At 35.6% G+C, this 16,193-nt stretch overlaps 2 protein-coding genes across 50 annotated transcripts in view; both read right to left on the reverse strand.

The window, feature by feature from the left end:
- TTN (titin) overlaps positions 1 to 16,193 on the reverse strand; it is a 277,493-nt gene that overhangs the window by 126,706 nt on the left and 134,594 nt on the right. For 21 of the 49 annotated variants that reach the window (XM_086719030.1, XM_086719018.1, XM_086719009.1 and 18 more), the window contains 36 exons: positions 15,826 to 15,918; positions 15,181 to 15,252; positions 14,141 to 14,209; positions 13,772 to 13,861; positions 13,323 to 13,646; positions 12,359 to 12,439; positions 11,490 to 11,567; positions 10,869 to 10,952; positions 10,638 to 10,712; positions 8,966 to 9,049; positions 8,771 to 8,854; positions 8,567 to 8,650; positions 5,069 to 5,152; positions 4,870 to 4,956; positions 4,672 to 4,755; positions 4,503 to 4,586; positions 4,208 to 4,294; positions 3,965 to 4,048; positions 3,766 to 3,849; positions 3,566 to 3,649; positions 3,369 to 3,452; positions 3,173 to 3,256; positions 2,975 to 3,061; positions 2,775 to 2,861; positions 2,586 to 2,672; positions 2,387 to 2,473; positions 2,188 to 2,274; positions 1,989 to 2,075; positions 1,790 to 1,876; positions 1,591 to 1,677; positions 1,395 to 1,478; positions 1,228 to 1,311; positions 958 to 1,041; positions 742 to 825; positions 528 to 611; positions 325 to 402 (listed from right to left, as the gene is read on the reverse strand). In XM_086719030.1, coding sequence (XP_086575156.1) covers positions 325 to 402; positions 528 to 611; positions 742 to 825; positions 958 to 1,041; positions 1,228 to 1,311; positions 1,395 to 1,478; positions 1,591 to 1,677; positions 1,790 to 1,876; positions 1,989 to 2,075; positions 2,188 to 2,274; positions 2,387 to 2,473; positions 2,586 to 2,672; positions 2,775 to 2,861; positions 2,975 to 3,061; positions 3,173 to 3,256; positions 3,369 to 3,452; positions 3,566 to 3,649; positions 3,766 to 3,849; positions 3,965 to 4,048; positions 4,208 to 4,294; positions 4,503 to 4,586; positions 4,672 to 4,755; positions 4,870 to 4,956; positions 5,069 to 5,152; positions 8,567 to 8,650; positions 8,771 to 8,854; positions 8,966 to 9,049; positions 10,638 to 10,712; positions 10,869 to 10,952; positions 11,490 to 11,567; positions 12,359 to 12,439; positions 13,323 to 13,646; positions 13,772 to 13,861; positions 14,141 to 14,209; positions 15,181 to 15,252; positions 15,826 to 15,918 — 3,258 coding nt within the window. The remainder of the gene's footprint in view (positions 1 to 324; positions 403 to 527; positions 612 to 741; positions 826 to 957; positions 1,042 to 1,227; positions 1,312 to 1,394; positions 1,479 to 1,590; positions 1,678 to 1,789; positions 1,877 to 1,988; positions 2,076 to 2,187; positions 2,275 to 2,386; positions 2,474 to 2,585; positions 2,673 to 2,774; positions 2,862 to 2,974; positions 3,062 to 3,172; positions 3,257 to 3,368; positions 3,453 to 3,565; positions 3,650 to 3,765; positions 3,850 to 3,964; positions 4,049 to 4,207; positions 4,295 to 4,502; positions 4,587 to 4,671; positions 4,756 to 4,869; positions 4,957 to 5,068; positions 5,153 to 8,566; positions 8,651 to 8,770; positions 8,855 to 8,965; positions 9,050 to 10,637; positions 10,713 to 10,868; positions 10,953 to 11,489; positions 11,568 to 12,358; positions 12,440 to 13,322; positions 13,647 to 13,771; positions 13,862 to 14,140; positions 14,210 to 15,180; positions 15,253 to 15,825; positions 15,919 to 16,193) is intronic. The other 28 variants (XM_086719002.1, XM_086719004.1, XM_086719003.1 and 25 more) reach the window with 28 other exon arrangements.
- On the reverse strand, positions 5,354 to 8,503 carry LOC147578566 (uncharacterized). The gene is made up of 6 exons (XM_086719050.1): positions 8,150 to 8,503; positions 6,688 to 6,771; positions 6,344 to 6,427; positions 5,870 to 5,944; positions 5,670 to 5,753; positions 5,354 to 5,553 (listed from the first exon to the last, which is right to left on the reverse strand). The coding sequence occupies exons 1-6, from the start codon at positions 8,271 to 8,273 to the stop codon at positions 5,465 to 5,467; spliced, it is 540 nt and encodes a 179-aa protein (XP_086575176.1). The 5' UTR covers positions 8,274 to 8,503; the 3' UTR covers positions 5,354 to 5,464.

Below are 16,193 nucleotides of genomic sequence, written 5' to 3' on the forward strand. Positions count from 1 at the left end.
TCATATCTAGGTCAAATAACCCAGAGACAAATCCAAGAACAAAATTTACAAGGCCAGTAATTTGTTCTGAGATCCACACAAAGCAGGGAGGAAAAGAGTGGCCTAGTAAGATTAACAAAAACTCTTCCAATGCTCAGAATAGATGCGTCAATTCTTTTTTTTTAAACAATGGTGTTATTTAAGAACATTTAAACCCTAAAAACCCAGAATGGCAGGTTTGTAATTATGAATATTAGGTTTGACAAACAACAGGGTTTATTATAATAAGTGACTTTTAAAACAAAGAGTGAGTGTTTTCTGCAGAGTCTCATTAGTGACATGTACCTTTGGGTGGTGGGACTTCCGGCTTCTTGGGAACAGCAACTTTCTTTTCTGGAACAACTTCTTTTGGAACTTCGGGCACTTTAAAGATATTAGTATTTTAACATTAGGAAGAGTCGCTAGTAAACATTCATCACATTTACATAGAACAAAATACTTTTTAAGAGTTCGAGGTTTTTATCCTCCATCAAATGGTAGACATGTACCTTTGGCAGGTGGGACTTCTGGTTTTTTGGGAACCACTAGAGGCACCTTCTTTTCAGGAACAACTTCCTTGGGTACCTTGGGCACTTTAAAAGATATTAGTCATTTTTAGCTCATAGTTTCAATGACATATGGAAACCATTAAGTATAGCAGTGGAACCCAACACTTTAAAGACAGACATTTTTCTGTAGGAGGTTAGTGGCAGTGAGAAATACCTTTCACTGGTGCTGGTTCAGGTTTTTTGGCAACGACAGCAGGTGGTTTCTTTTCTGGGACAGGTTTCTTGGGTGGCACTGTCACTAAAGATATTAGAATTTATTTTTTAGACTCAGTGAAGATAGAGGAGAAATGAGACAAAAGCTCAAAATGTCCAGCATCTTCAGGGTGAGAGGGGTGGAAAATTGGCTAAGGCAACCCAGCTGGCCAAGTACCTTTTGGGGGAGCGGCAGGCTCTGGCTCTTCCACAACTTCAGCTGGAGGCTCTTCCAGGGCAATTTCCTCAGGCTCCTCGTACACTTTAAAGACACAAGCTCATTTTAATGCAAGAATTGACTAAAGCATATGAATTGTTTTACAAAAAGATTTTTACAACACTAAGAAAACAGTGTTCTTTAAAAAATACATATATACATATATACACAACACACATATACACGTGTGTATATATTTATATATATAGGTTTTGACAGTTTGATTATTACCTGCAGGAGGCGGACTTTCTGGTTTGGGAGGAATAACTTCAGGCACCTTCTTTTCCGGAACAGCTGCCTTCGGCACCTCGGGTACTTTAAAGATATTAGTATTTTCATGATTAGACAGAGTAGAGACAAGTGGACAGTATCAAACACAGTGGAATGGGGGTGACTACCTTTGGCTGGTGGGACTTCAGGCTTTTCAGGAGGTGCTACAGCCACTTTCTTTTCAGGGACAACTTCTTTGGGAGCCTCGGGCACTTAAAAGATATTAGCAAAATTACATTTAGTTGTTATGAAAACCATTGGAACAAGATATTTTTAAGAGCAGAAGAGTGGGGTCTTTATAAGCCCAAGGTTGCTGACAAGTACCTTTAACGGGTGGTGGGACTTCGGGCTTTTTAGGAGGCGCCACAACCACTTTCTTTTCAGGGACAACTTCTTTGGGAGCCTCAGGCACTTAAAAGATATTAGCAAAATTACATTTAGTTGTTATGAAGACCATCGGAACAAGATATTTTCAAGAGCAGAAGAGTGGTGTCTTTATAAGCCTAAGATCAGTGACAAGTACCTTTAACAGGTGGTGGGACTTCAGGCTTTTTAGGAGGTGCCACAACCACTTTCTTTTCAGGGACAACTTCTTTGGGAGCCTCGGGCACTTAAAAGATATTAGCAAAATTACATTTAGTTGTTATGAAGACCATCGGAACAAGATATTTTCAAGAGCAGAAGAGTGGTGTCTTTATAAGCCTAAGATCAGTGACAAGTACCTTTAACAGGTGGTGGGACTTCAGGCTTTTTAGGAGGTGCCACAACCACTTTCTTTTCAGGGACAACTTCTTTGGGAGCCTCGGGCACTTAAAAGATATTAGCAAAATTTCACTTAGGAGTTATGAAGACCAATGGAACAAGATATTTTCAAGAGCAGAAGAGTGGTGTCTTTATAAGCCCAAGGTTGGTGACAAGTACCTTTAACAGGTGGTGGGACTTTGGGCTTTTCAGGAGGCGCCACAACCACTTTCTTTTCAGGGACAACTTCTTTGGGAGCCTCAGGCACTTAAAAGATATTAGCAAAATTACATTTAGTTGTTATGAAGACCATTGGAACAAGATATTTTCAAGAGCACAAGAGTGGTGTCTTTATAAGCCTAAGATCGGTGACAAGTACCTTTAACAGGTGGTGGGACTTCAGGCTTTTTAGGAGGTGCCACAACCACTTTCTTTTCAGGGACAACTTCTTTGGGAGCCTCGGGCACTTAAAAGATATTAGCAAAATTTCACTTAGGAGTTATGAAGACCAATGGAACAAGATATTTTCAAGAGCAGAAGAGTGGTGTCTTTATAAGCCCAAGGTTGGTGACAAGTACCTTTAACAGGTGGTGGGACTTCGGGCTTTTCAGGAGGCGCCACAACCACTTTCTTTTCAGGGACAACTTCTTTGGGAGCCTCAGGCACTTAATAGATATTAGCAAAATTACAATTAGTTGTTATGAAGACCATTGGAACAAGATATTTTCAAGAGCAGAAGAGTGATACCTAAGGTCGGTGACAAATACCTTTAACAGGTGGTGGGACTTCAGGCTTTTTAGGAGGCACCACTGGTGCTTTCTTTTCAGGGACAATTTCCTGAGGAACTTCAGGCACTTAAAAGATATTAGTAAAATTACATTTAGTTGTTTGTGAAGACCTTTGGAACAAGATATTTTCAAGAGCAGAAGAGTGGTGTCTTTATAAGCCTAAGGTTGGTGACAAGTACCTTTAACAGGTGGTGGGACTTCGGCCTTTTTAGGAGGCACTACTGGTGCTTTCTTTTCAGGAACAATTTCTTGAGGAACTTCAGGCACTTAGAAGATATTAGTAAAATTACAATTAGGAGTTATGAAGACCACTGGAATAAGGTATTTTTAAGAGCGGAAGAGTTGGTCTTTTTAAGCCTAAGGTTGGTGACAAATACCTTTAACAGGTGGGATTTCGGGCTTTTTAGGAGGCGTCACAGCCACTTTCTTTTCAGGGACAACTTCTTTGGGAGCCTCGGGCACTTAAGAGATATTAGTAAAAATTACCCTTAGGAGTTATGAGACTGCTAAAACAAAATATTTTCAAAAGCAGAAGGGTTATATCTTCTGAAGTCTAAGGTGAGTGACAAGTACCTGGAACAGGTGCAACTTCCAGCTTTTTAGGAGGCACCACTGGTGCTTTCTTTTCAGGGACAACTTCTTGAAGAGCTTCAGGCACTTAAAAGATATTAGTAGTTTTACATTTAGATTAATGAAGACAGTGGACTAAAAATATTTCCAAGAGTAGGACAGGTATTTCTTCTGTAGATAAGGATAGGAGTGAAAAATACCTGAAACCGGTGGGGCTTCTGGTTTTTTGGGTGGTACTCTGGGGAATTTCTGTTCTGGAACAACTTCTTGAGGAACTTCAGGCACTTGAAAGATATTAGTAGTATTAAACGAGTAGTTAATGATGAGCTATAGGCTAAAATTATTCTCAAGAATAGAAGAGATATTTCTTCTTCCAAATAAAGTCAGGGCTAATATGTACCTGTGACAGGTGGGGCGTCTGGTTTTTTGGGTGGTGCCCTGGGAATTATCTTTTCTGGGACAACTTCTTGAGCAGCTTCAGGAACTTAAAAGATATTAGAATGTTTAGAATTTATGAATGATGAAGGCCTATATTACAATGATTATGAAGAGTACAAGACAATAGTTTTTCTTCTTAACAGGGCAGTGGGAATAAATACCTTTAGCAGGTGGGGCTTCTGGTTTTTTGGGTACAACCACAGATATTTTCTTGTCAGGTAAAACTTCTTTAGGAGCTTCGAGAGCTTTGAAGATATTAGTATCTTTTAGTAAGAGATTATAAAAGTGGAATACCGACAACACATTTATCCAAGCAAAGACAATTCATGGACTGGCAGACATGTCTATACACACTTTTCCCAGCCCCCTGGAACAGGTGACCAACAACATGGAAGGATAAATACCTTTAGCAGGTGGAGCTTCTGGCTTTTTAGGAGGAGCCACAGGTACTTTCTTCTCAGGGATGACTTTCTTTGGTGGCACCTCAGGCACTTCAAAGATATTGGTAATTTGTGTTTAGAAAAGATGAAAAAAATTGGTGACTGTACCATGTAATTATACACTAAGATATTTTGGTTAACTCCTGACTTTATTTTCCTTAGAATTATATCACCTTTATGCTGTGGTATTTACATATATAATTTTCTAGCTAGAATTATAGTTGTTTTCTTTTCCTAGTATGTATAGCTTTGACATTACCTGCAGGGGGTGGACTTTCTGGTTTGGGAGGAATAACTTCAGGCACCTTCTTTTCCGGAACAGCTGCCTTTGGCACCTCGGGTACTTTAAAGATATTAGTATTTTCATGATTAGACAGAGTAGAGAAAAAAATGGACAGTATCAAATACAGTGGCATGGGGGTGACTACCTTTGGCTGGTGGGACTTCAGGCTTTTTAGGAGGTGCTACAGCCACTTTCTTTTCAGGAACAACTTCTTTGGGAGCCTCGGGCACTTAAAAAATATTAGCAAAATTACAATCAGTTGTTATGAAGACCATTGGAACAAGATATTTTCAAGAGCAAAAGAGTGATATGTCTTTATAAGCCTAAGATCGGTGACAAGTACCTTTAACAGGTGGTGGGACTTCGGGCTTTTTAGGAGGCGCCACAACCACTTTCTTTTCAGGGACAACTTCTTTGGGAGCCTCGGGCACTTAAAAGATATTAGCAAAATTTCACTTAGGAGTTATGAAGACCAATGGAACAAGATATTTTCAAGAGCAGAAGAGTGATGTCTTTACAAGCCTAAGGCCAGTGACAAATACCTTTGACAGGTGGGACTTCGGGCTTTTTAGGAGGCACCACTGGTGCTTTCTTTTCAGGGACAATTTCTTGAGGAACTTCGGGCACTTAAAAGATATTAGTAAAATTACATGTAAGCATTGTGAGACCGCAAGAAGAAAATATTTCCAAGAACAGAAGAGTTGTATCTTTTTAAACCTAAGGTTAGTGACAACTACCTTTAACAGATGGGACTTTGGGCTTTTTAGGAGGCGCCACAGCCATTTTCTTTTCAGGGACAACTTCTTTGGGAGCCTCGGGCACTTTGAAGATATTAGTAAATTTACATGTGAGTCACAAGAATCAACACAGACAAGAACTTTCAAGTCCAGTAAGGTGGTTCTTTCCATTGCCCTCCCTACCCCACCTTAGAGAGTGGTTTAGAATGTACCTTTGACAGGTACGACTTCAGGCTTTTGGGGAGGATACACTTTCTTTTCTGGGACAACTTCTTTGGGAGCCTCTGGCACTTTAAAGATATTAATATTTTTACATTTAGGAGTTATAAGAATCAGGACAAACAGGAAACACATTTACACAGGAAAAGACATTTTCCCAAAATTCTAAGCTTCTAGCAACATATACCTTCATCACGAAGAACTTCAGGCTTTTTGTGAGGAACCACATATGTTTTCTCTTCAGGGACAATTTCTTGGGGAGCTTCCCGTACTTTAAGAAATTAGTATTTTAATATTTAGTGTTATGAAGATCACTAGGAACAGCAAAATATTTTCAAGACTACAAGAGCTATTTCTTCTTCAGCTTGAGGGCATGGTAATTTGTACCTTTAACTGAAGGAGGTTCTCTTTTTTTGGAAGGGACTCTCTTTGCAGGAACAGCTTCTTGAGGAGCTTCAGGCACTTTAAAGATATTAGTATTTCACATTTAAAGATTTAAAATTGTTAGTGAAAACAGTAATCACAATAAGTTAGCAAATGTAGTTTTCTAGAAGTCTCTTCTTTGCCTGTCCATTCTTGAGAAGAGGCCTTCCCTAGCACCTGGCATAGTTCCTGTGACACTGTGGACCCTCCTCACTAAGTATTTGTTGAATGAATACTCCTAGTAGAAGAGGTTTCTATTTTAATAGGAACACCTGCAAATATTTGCTTCTGAGAGGGAACTTTGGGCGCCGCTTCAAATGCTTGAAAGACATTTGTATTTTTATGTTTATGTGTTACGAAGGACATTAGAAAAACATGGTTTTAGGAGCTGAGGACATATCATCTCTTCTTCAGAATCTGTTCACAGGTATCACATACCTTTTACAGGCAGAGATTCTGGCTCTTTAGGAACATCTTCAGATACTTGCATCTCAGGAGCACCTTCTTCCATAGCTTCTGGTGCTTTGAAGATATTAGTATCATACTTAGAGGTTAAGGGATCAGTGAAGACACTAGTTAACTGACATTAGACATGAACTGAACCAAAGTGATATTTCTGGTTACATGGGTGCTTCTTTTAAAAGGTGGATGAGGTATAAAGTTTTGAAGAAAGGAATCAAGTCTTAATTGTCTTTGTTCATTATTTCCTAGCTCCCTACCACCATAGACACCATTGACATTTATGAAATGAATGAAGGCAGGAATGATAGAATGAATGATACCTTTACTGGAAGGTGTTTCAATTTCAGGGGGAGCAGCCTTGGGTGTTTTCTTTACAGGGACAACTTCTTGAAGTGATTCAGCCACTTTAAAGATATTAATGCATCATACTTTAGAGTGATGAAGAGTTTTATTCCTAACTCAACCTACAGGAACACCCCAGACTGGGGGCCCTCCCTGCTCCCCACATTGGATTTTTTAACGATGGTAAGAATACATACTTATTAGGAGCTGTTTTCTTGGTCACCTCAGGTACTGTCAATGTTAGTAATTTAATTTCTTGGAATGGTAGATGTATAGAAAATTAGATCATGGAAAATTAGCTTCAAGTGAGAAAAATTGATTTTGTATAACTAATGATGTACATTTATATATTAATTTGAGGAGAACAAAACAGTTTCTTTCTTATCTGGATTGGCCTCATTTTGTACCCCTACTTTAGGCACTTTAGAAAGGTGTTTGTTTTTCAAGCATGGGAGACAGGAGAATGACCTAAAGATCTAGACTGAAAAAATCAGGTCAAAGTGTTCAAATATTCTTTAAAGTACAGAATATCATGGATATTGTAAAGAAACTGTTATGCTGGATGTCTTAAAACTTTCTCATATTTTTATTTATTTAAAACACTCAAAATGGAAAAATGTAGAACTCTTTAAAAATAAAAGACAATGAGAGGAGCAACTAAGTATTCAGTACAGAATTCCAACTTTAACTAGTTTTAACTGCCTTGGTTTTAGAAGGCTCTCAAGTGGAGAGGGTATTACAGAAAGAACTGCTGCTCAAAGTCATTGAACTTCATATTTTATTGTCTTTAAGTCATGGTTTTCCAAAAATATTTCTGTATTTAAGTCTTATGGGAAAATAATTATTTCAAATTAATATGCCTATTTTTAGTAGTAAGTTTTTATCTTAATAGAAAAGCAACTCTATTAAGCAGTTATATTCTGCGATTTCAACCCCATGGAGAGTTGAATTGCTGATTTATAGTCTACAGCCAAACACCTCTGTCATTTGATGGCACTGATGTCTGCTTTAAAGGGGGAGCTAAACCAATTCAATCTAGTTTCAGGGATATAAGTATTTTAAGTGGTCTTGTGTAGATTTTTTCTAGCTATTCTGATTTTTTTCTTTTTTGGGAAACAATAATAGTATTAGTAATCCTATTGAAGAATCTATCTGGGTTTCATATAACATTATATGTATTCATATACTCCCTGAAGGCCTCAGAGGTTAAACTTTATAACCCACGTATCTTCCATTTAGATAAGTTAAAGATCTTTCCTCCTCTATTTTCTCTTGAATAACTCCTGGGAACATGTGTATACCCAGTCGAGCTTCTGCTTCGGGGGCTCCCACTTCTCTGAAATGGTAGCATTTGGAGCTTTCAAGATATAAGTATATTTGCATGGGTTAAGTACAACTACAATCATGAGATATGAAAGTTGACTTTCTTCTGGCTTGTACCTTTTGGTGGTGGTGTTTTTCTTCTTTTACCAACAGGAGCTTGCCACTCTGGAAGACCTTCCTCGGAGACTTCCAACTCTTTAAAGATATTAGTATTTTTTAGTTGAGAAAAAGGCAAAGACATGAAGACACAACATATTAAGAAAGTTACATGTGTTAACAGATATTATAACTTTAAGTTAGAAATTTAATTTTTGTTCTAGTTGTTTATCCTTGTACATTGTATGAGTGGGACTCTTTTGGGTGGCGGGGGAGGCAAGTCATATAAAGTTCCTTGTCTTGGGTACATTGGGTGCCCTAAAGATATTAGTATTTTAGCGTTAGAGGTTCTGAGAACCTACACAAAACACTAAACATATCTTTCAGACTGAAGAAGAAAGATTTTCTTATTTAGATTTTCATAACTAAGAATTATACCTTGAGTTGGAGGATGCTCTGGAATTTGGGGAACAGCCTCAGGTAACTCCACCTCCAGAAAAACTTCTCTGGTTGTATCAGGCTCTTTAAAGATATTAGTAGGTTTACACTTAGAAGTTGTAAAAACAGTAAATTATATAACACACAATTTTTGAGTCTTGAATCCAAAGTTATTCATCCAAGTTCGAGGTTGTTGAAATGTACCTTTAGTTGCTGGTGTTTCTCTCTTTTTAGGAATAGTCACATATATTTTGTCCTCTGGAACAACTTTCTTGGGTGGCTCAGGCACTTAAAAGATATGAGTATAGTTATATTTATAAACAGTGAAGGAAAAGATTCAGCTTTTAAAATGAGCTAAAAAATAAATTTTCTTCAGACCAGATCATTGGTGTTATATACCTTTTGCTATTTTGGTTTTTGTCTTTTGAGGACGAGTCACAAGTACTTTTTCTTCTGAGGTAGATTCTTCAGACACTTCATAAACTTTAAAGATATTAGTATTTATACAATTAAGGGAATTTCAAGTCAATTACAAACAGTATTAAGAAAACATAATACATAATACACGCTCATCACCCAAGTTACCAGTAGTACATAGACACAAACTAATGACAATAACACATTGGCTAATTTCCAGTTTTATCATATAGAACCCTCATTTATGATGATGATAAAATTGAGGAATTCCCTGGTCAGGGGCTATATAATTCTACTTTGCAGAAAGTTATTGGTAAAACTGTCCTGTTGCTCTTGGTTTTGTTCATAAAGAACAGGGTTGATACTGAGTTGCACATTAAGAATTCTCTTATGTTATATTTGGGCTACTGGAAATTCATATAAGTCCTTTCCTTTTCCAGAAACCTAGTTGGCTATAATCTCAAACCACATCTGGCTTATGGCTGTGTAGTTTAATAACCACTTAGGGATTGGAAGCATAAAAGAAAAAGAAAAATAATTAAATCTTTGGAAATAAGGCAAATGAAGAAAATAAAAGATTTCTCCAGCTTTTAGAAAGGAAGACTGGCTGATGACAATAATGAAACTCAAGCATAGAAAAGGTATTCAAAGAAGGGAGTCATCATATATTTTTATCCCAACCTAGTATTAAAGACAAAAAAAAAATGGGGGTGCCTGGGTGGCGCAGTCGGTTAAGCGTCCGACTTCAGCCAGGTCACGATCTCGCAGTCCGTGAGTTCGAGCCCCGCGTCAGGCTCTGGGCTGATGGCTCAGAGCCTGGAGCCTGTTTCCGATTCTGTGTCTCCCTCTCTCTCTGCCCCTCCCCCGTTCATGCTCTGTCTCTCTCTGTCCCAAAAATAAATAAACGTTGAAAAAAAAAATTTAAAAAAAATTAAAAAAAAATAAAGACAAAAAAATGGGTTTAAGCAGGGAATTTTTAGATTAAACTAAATGAAAGAATATCAGAACTATTGGCATTTTTTGGATTGAAATAAATGGAAGAGTATCTTGACTCCTAGCAATTTTACTATTCAGATTATTGAATAGTATTCTATTCAGAGTATTTTATTATTCATATTTTACTCCTCAAATTATTTAATCATAATTTTGCATAAAACCAAAAAAAATGGCTTGAGAATTCTTTTGATGTTGTAATGGCCTTATAAATCTATGGTTTTATTGGAGCAGTATTGCCAAAATATTTCTAATGATGGCTGGGAAGAGTAGAAAAATAATAATGGGGCATTTTGAATCTATAAAGTCCAATTAAAATATTATTATGAAGTTAAAGTAAGTTACTTCATGGCCTGAGAAAATAAAATGCTTTTGAGCTGAAGATATTTGTACACAGAGCAGAACGAGACAAGACAGTGACAAATACAACAAGGCAAATGGCTTTTCTAAAATTGGGCAACGTTACAGGTAAAGGACTATTTTTTTTAATTGGTGAGGGGATATACCTTGTCCGAGCAAGTAAACTTTCAAATGATTTAATTTTGGCCAAATATTTTTTGGCATGTTAGGCTTTTATAAGGTATTAGTATATTTATTTTTAAAAGCTGTGAAGACAAACACAACTGAAACCAAAGAGAAGCACCGATTTTTCTACACTCACTGTACATCGTTGTGTCTTCAGAAAGAACTGTAGCTGATTTTTCTTCGTGAATACTTTTCTTAGGCACCTCAGGAACTTTAAAGATATTAGTATATTAATTGTGATAAATAAAAAATACGCAAAGAATATAAAGAAGCCAAATACAAGAATTTAACATCACACACATTCATTTTAAACTATGAATAACTAAACAAAGAATCATTTCATGTTGTGATTAGTATCAGTGTATACCTTTAGCTGGTGGAACTTCAGGCTTTCTAGGAACAGCTTCATGAACCTTTTCTTCTGGAACAATTTTCTTGGGTACTTCAGGTGCTTTAAAGATATTTGTTTATTTTATTTTTAAAAATATCATAATTGGGTCTAAAATATCAAGATAAAGAGGGGGATCTAACAAGAACACCAAGAATTCCAAAATTGTAAGCCAACTAAATACACAGTGCATCTCTCTAGATTGCCTTGTTGATGAGTTCTTGATTTGTCATATTAAAAATACTTTGCCCTTGGGGTATAGCATCATTTTCTGTTGTTATTTGGAATGTTTGTTTCCAGAGCTTCCTGACAATAGTTCCAAAATAAATTATTTTTGAAAAGAAGTTGAGGGGGTCAATATCACTTAATTATCGCTTAAGAAGAGGATCAAACAAAAACAATAACAATGTTTAGGCATATGCCTTCGTTTCCAGAAAGTCATCACAAAGTGAAGACTATGTTTTAGAACATAAACTGCAGTTTACATAATTCAGCTATATTGTGGCATTGAGGGGAGAATGATCTCTCTTTCTTTCTGCTCCACAGTAAGTGAATAAAAGGGGGTTTTATATTAGTGGTGAAATCAGCAAAGGCAGATACCTTTAGCTGGTGGAAATTTGGGCTCTTCAGGAACACGTACTTTTTCTTCTACCACAATTTTCTTGGGCACTTCAGGTACTTTAAAGATAGCAGTAATAGTTTCTTTTACTTTTAAACATTCATAAAGATTTGTAACAAGCAGAACATAAGAAAAACATAAACACAAAACATGACATAGTCACAATATAAAACAGTTTCACTTTATCACATACATTACTGTACTTAAAATGAGTTGAATTTTGATAACAAACATGACAACAGAGATCCAGAAGAATTTCCCATGTTAGAATCCATTAAGAATTTGACAAGAAAAATTAACAAGACACTGTCAGCTGGTGTTACTTCTGCTTGTCTTGATGGAATAATCGATACTTTCTCTTAAATGATAATGTTCTTAAATGATTCAGGGACTTTAAAGATAGAAATATATATTATTTATCAGGTGTTTTTTTTTATTTCTCAATAAAACTCAAGAGGTTTACAAGAATGAACAAAGCAGGGACATTAAACACACGGTCACTATGTATTTATTATTACTAAGTTATTAAAACTAATGATTAATAGGAAAACATGGATTTATCAAAAGGCATATTAGTGAATATACAATTCAATAGTACCAAAGAAGGAAACCTGGGTTTACTATCTGGTTGATAAGGATATTTGCTTTGTTTTTTTAGGTATAACAACAGTGGCTTTCTCTTTTGGTAGAACTTCCTTTGGACCCTCAACCATTTTAAAGATAATAGTTTGTCTTAGAAATTCCAAAAACACAACACACAGAAGAAAAACATCAAGAACACAAACTTATAATGCAATCAAGGTGCTACTGTACATATAATTAGGTAAGTAGTTTTTCACCAATGAAATACCTTTAGCTGGTGGCTCTTTTCGAGGAACAACTTTAGTGGGTGGTTTTTTTGGAGGAACGATTTTCTCAGATATCTCAGGCCCTTCAAAGATATTAGTGTTTTGATTTAGAATGAGTTCTTAAAGTATTAGGGAGTGCTACTAATAAAGTTAGTCCAATGAGGGCTCATAAATGCTTTATCTATTTTTTTTTGAATTTGCATCACACCTCCAAAAGAGATGTGACTTTGCTAGATTTCATCTATATTGTAGATTTTCTATGTATACAAAGCACACATGCACACCATACACATATTCCTTCACATTACACATATATTAATTCGTTCAAGATCTGGAGTGGTATTGAAGAGAATTTATTTGTATCATGGTTTCTCCTCAAAAAATACAAGAATGGGTGGTGTTACCAATGTTTCATTTACTTCCTTAATGTTATTTCTCTAATGAAAATATCATAAAGTGGCAGAAGCTTTTGATAAGCAGTGATCAGTTTGTGAACAGTTGACTCATGATAACAAAGCAATGGTTGTATTGCCTCACATGTAAATTCTTCAGTGAACTGAGGAGCTTCTTTTTCACTCAACTGATAACCTAGGTCAGATATTTTGGTACCTGTAACAATCATTCTTATGTTTGTAAGAATTTTGTACAAACAAAGAATTTTGTTTGCAACAGTCATTCTTAGCTAGATTCAAAAAAGAATCTACAAATTCATATAGTGAGCTCCTTAGATAAGTAGATATCAAATACTATTATTTTGCCTGCTAAATTATATTCTGCGTGGTTAATCTCTACCCCATATTAATCTTTGTATCAAATAGTTGAAGCTCATGCTTAAAGCATTCAATGATTTTAACTTGGAAAGTAAGTGGGTTTCTAGTGTTCCAAACTGAACATGAAATGCACTTTAAAAAAAGTGAGTTAGAGCAAGATATAACAATTTGTAGTATCTACAGAATTCTCCTATACCTTTAGGTGGAGCTTTGGGTTTTTCATATACTTCCACTTCTTCAGCCTCTAAAACTTCTATTACTCTATGGACCTCTTCAGCTTTGTGTACTTCTTCAATTCTGGGTTGTTCTACTTTAACGAATTCTTCTACTTCATGGAATTCTTCTTCTTCAAAATATTCTTGAACTTCATGGAACTCTTCTTCCTCAAGATATTCTACTGGTGTCTCCACTACTTCTAATTCTGTTCTTTCTTTTACTACTTCCTCTTTGTGGAAGGCAACTGATATTTTTTCTTCAAGGACAGTCCTCCCTGAAAGAGCATCTAGTTTAAGAAATTTGTCTTTTTTTTTAAAAAACACAAGAGAAATGAAAATGTAAATTCAAAATACAGAATAAAAACAACTGAAATAAAAAAAAAGCTTTCATGCAACAATAAGTGAAGATCAAAGATCTTTCCGAAAATACCTTTAGCTGGGGGAATAGCTTCTTTTTTAGGCACAGGGACTCTCTTTTCTGCAATTTTCTTTTCTGGGACTTTCTTTTGTACTTCAGGCACTTTAAAGATATAGTTTTAATATTTAGGACTGTTAAGAGCAAATTTTCATACACAAAAGACATCAAAACAGTCAAGACACAGAGACATAATACATAAGAATCTTTTTTTGAATTAAAAAAAAAAATCTATTCTTTTTAAGTAGGTTTCATGCCCAGCGTGGGGCTTGAACTCATGACCCCCAAGATCAAGAGTGGATTGAAACAGCCAGGCACCCCATACATAAAAATCTTAATGAGAATATATTAACAGGAAGTTTAGGTTTATAAGAGAATATGTACCTTTGGCTGGAGGTGGCTCTTTTTTCTGAACAGGAACAGGTACTTTCTCCTCAGGAACCTTCTTTGGCACTTTAAAGGTATTAGGCATTTCGGTTAGCTGACAATACTCAATAATAAACAAGAAATAAAAACAGCAAAAACAACATCTTTAATAATCAAAGTTTAAGAAGACACTCCGTACTACTGGCCACCAGTTTTATAGGCAATAAAGTTATCTTTCCAAATCCCTTATTTGTGCTAACCAAACCTTAGAGGAGGTGTCCACAAGAACCTGTGCTGGTTTGTTTATTTATTTATTTATTTATTTATTTATTTATTTATTTATTTATTTTTTAATAGCAGGGGTTACCAATATTGGGCCTATTTTTAATGTGACAAAGACTTCTACAATTTTTAATTTGACAGAGACTTCTTTGAAGTGATTACCATAATAGAGTACTTAAGCCTTGACACAGGCGCCCTTTCTGCTGATACTATTACATCTGCTGGCGATGCCTATTGTGATAGGGACAGTGTAAGCTCATCGACTAAGAGCACTCCTGAAGCATTAACTTTATTAGGAAGCCATGAGAAGTAGACATTTTGCAGTAAACTTGAGTGCTTAGGCAAAATATTAGAAAGGACATAAGGCTCTTTAAAATACTTATTATCCAAGCATTAGGACAGATTTTTTTCCCCTATAAAATAAGATTGTATACATACTTATAGTAACATGAGAAAACTCTATGTAATGGAATAAGATTTATGAATGGAATGTGGGGAAGAAGAACCTATTGTTATGTATAAAAGTATAAAGAAATGTACTAATTAACATTAAAATTCTCAGTTACAATGAGAAACTTCTGGAATAATATATACACACATAACCATCCATTAACATTCCAAAAAGGCTAAAGATATGAAGTGGGTTACAGTTTTATTGATCCTTAATCAATTTCATAAGTTTGCTATTTAAAGAAAGCAGTCAGAAAAGAAATTTCTGTTTTTTAAAAGAACATTAATTGGAATTTAAAGATGTTATTAATTGAGATTTGCTATACCTTTGGCTGGCTCCACTTTTTTAGGAACAGGAGTAGGTGCTTCAGGTACTGCTTTCTTAACCACTTCAGGCACTTGAAAGGTATTAGATAGACATTTTGAAAAATAACACGCAATGAATGGAACAACATCCATATATGCAAAAAATAGCAAAAAAAGCATTGACTCATTTTTAAAAGATATTAGCAACCTAAACGGTAATTATATATATGGAGTAGCGACTCTAAAGGTGAGAAGGCTATTATTTCTTAATCCTATTAGCAAACATAATATCAGTTAATGAAAAAGCTTGTCATAGTTTACAGGAATAATAGGCTAAGAATTATTCTATAAACAACACAGAAATAGATTTCCCTCCATTTTCATATTGAATACAAGCCCCAAAACTAGAAACTAGGAGAAAATCTTAGGACAGGGCCTCGCCAGAAAAAATTGAAGGGCTAATAACCCAAGAATCGTATCGTTGATGCAGTAGAAAAGTTGGGGGAGGGGAAGGGACACTTTCGGTGCTATTAATTATTGATCTTCAATTTATCATTGATAAGACGTGAGAAAAGTATATTGAGGAATATTAGATTTAGACATATCCTGGGAAAGATTTGGAACACCATAGATTTTAAGTGTCCAACTCCCAAGAGAAGCTGTACCTCTAGGTGGTGTCACCTCCTCAACCTCTTCTATGCTAGGTGGTTCTTCTGGGATCTCTTCTTCTGGAATAGGCTCTTCCGGTTCCTCATACACTTTAAAAAGATTATTACTTTGTAAATAATAATTCTTTTTTAATATTAAACTAAAATGATCTATCTGAAAACAGAGGTCGTCATAAACATAGGTAATTCATAACTCAACCTTTTTCCAGTGCGTGAGAACTCACTAGTCCTTGAAAAAAATCTATGGGGTCTTCAAATACATTAGGCCCTTTCAAGAATTTCATATTTGGAAAGGATATCAAAGAGAATTTAGTTAGAATTATTATCATTATTTTTAATGGAGATGGACTTGTTTGAAGGCAAAC

The sequence above is a fragment of the Puma concolor genome, chromosome C1, assembly GCF_028749965.1.
Source record: "Puma concolor isolate L17-30 chromosome C1, mPumCon1.1.hap2, whole genome shotgun sequence".
Lineage (NCBI taxonomy): Eukaryota > Metazoa > Chordata > Mammalia > Carnivora > Felidae > Puma > Puma concolor.

What these genes read in the sequence shown, in the direction of transcription:
- LOC147578566 (XM_086719050.1), bottom strand. Translation starts at nt 8,273, where the DNA reads ATGTCTTTGCCTTTTTCTCAACTAAAAAATACTAATATCTTTAAAGAG. An exon ending in TGAAACACCTTCCAGTAAAG is followed by an intron (nt 6,428 to 6,687) that starts GTATCATTCATT and finishes ATATCTTCAAAG; the next exon opens with CACCAGAAGCTATGGAAGAA. An exon ending in AGAACCTCCTTCAGTTAAAG is followed by an intron (nt 5,754 to 5,869) that starts GTACAAATTACC and finishes AATTTCTTAAAG; the next exon opens with TACGGGAAGCTCCCCAAGAA.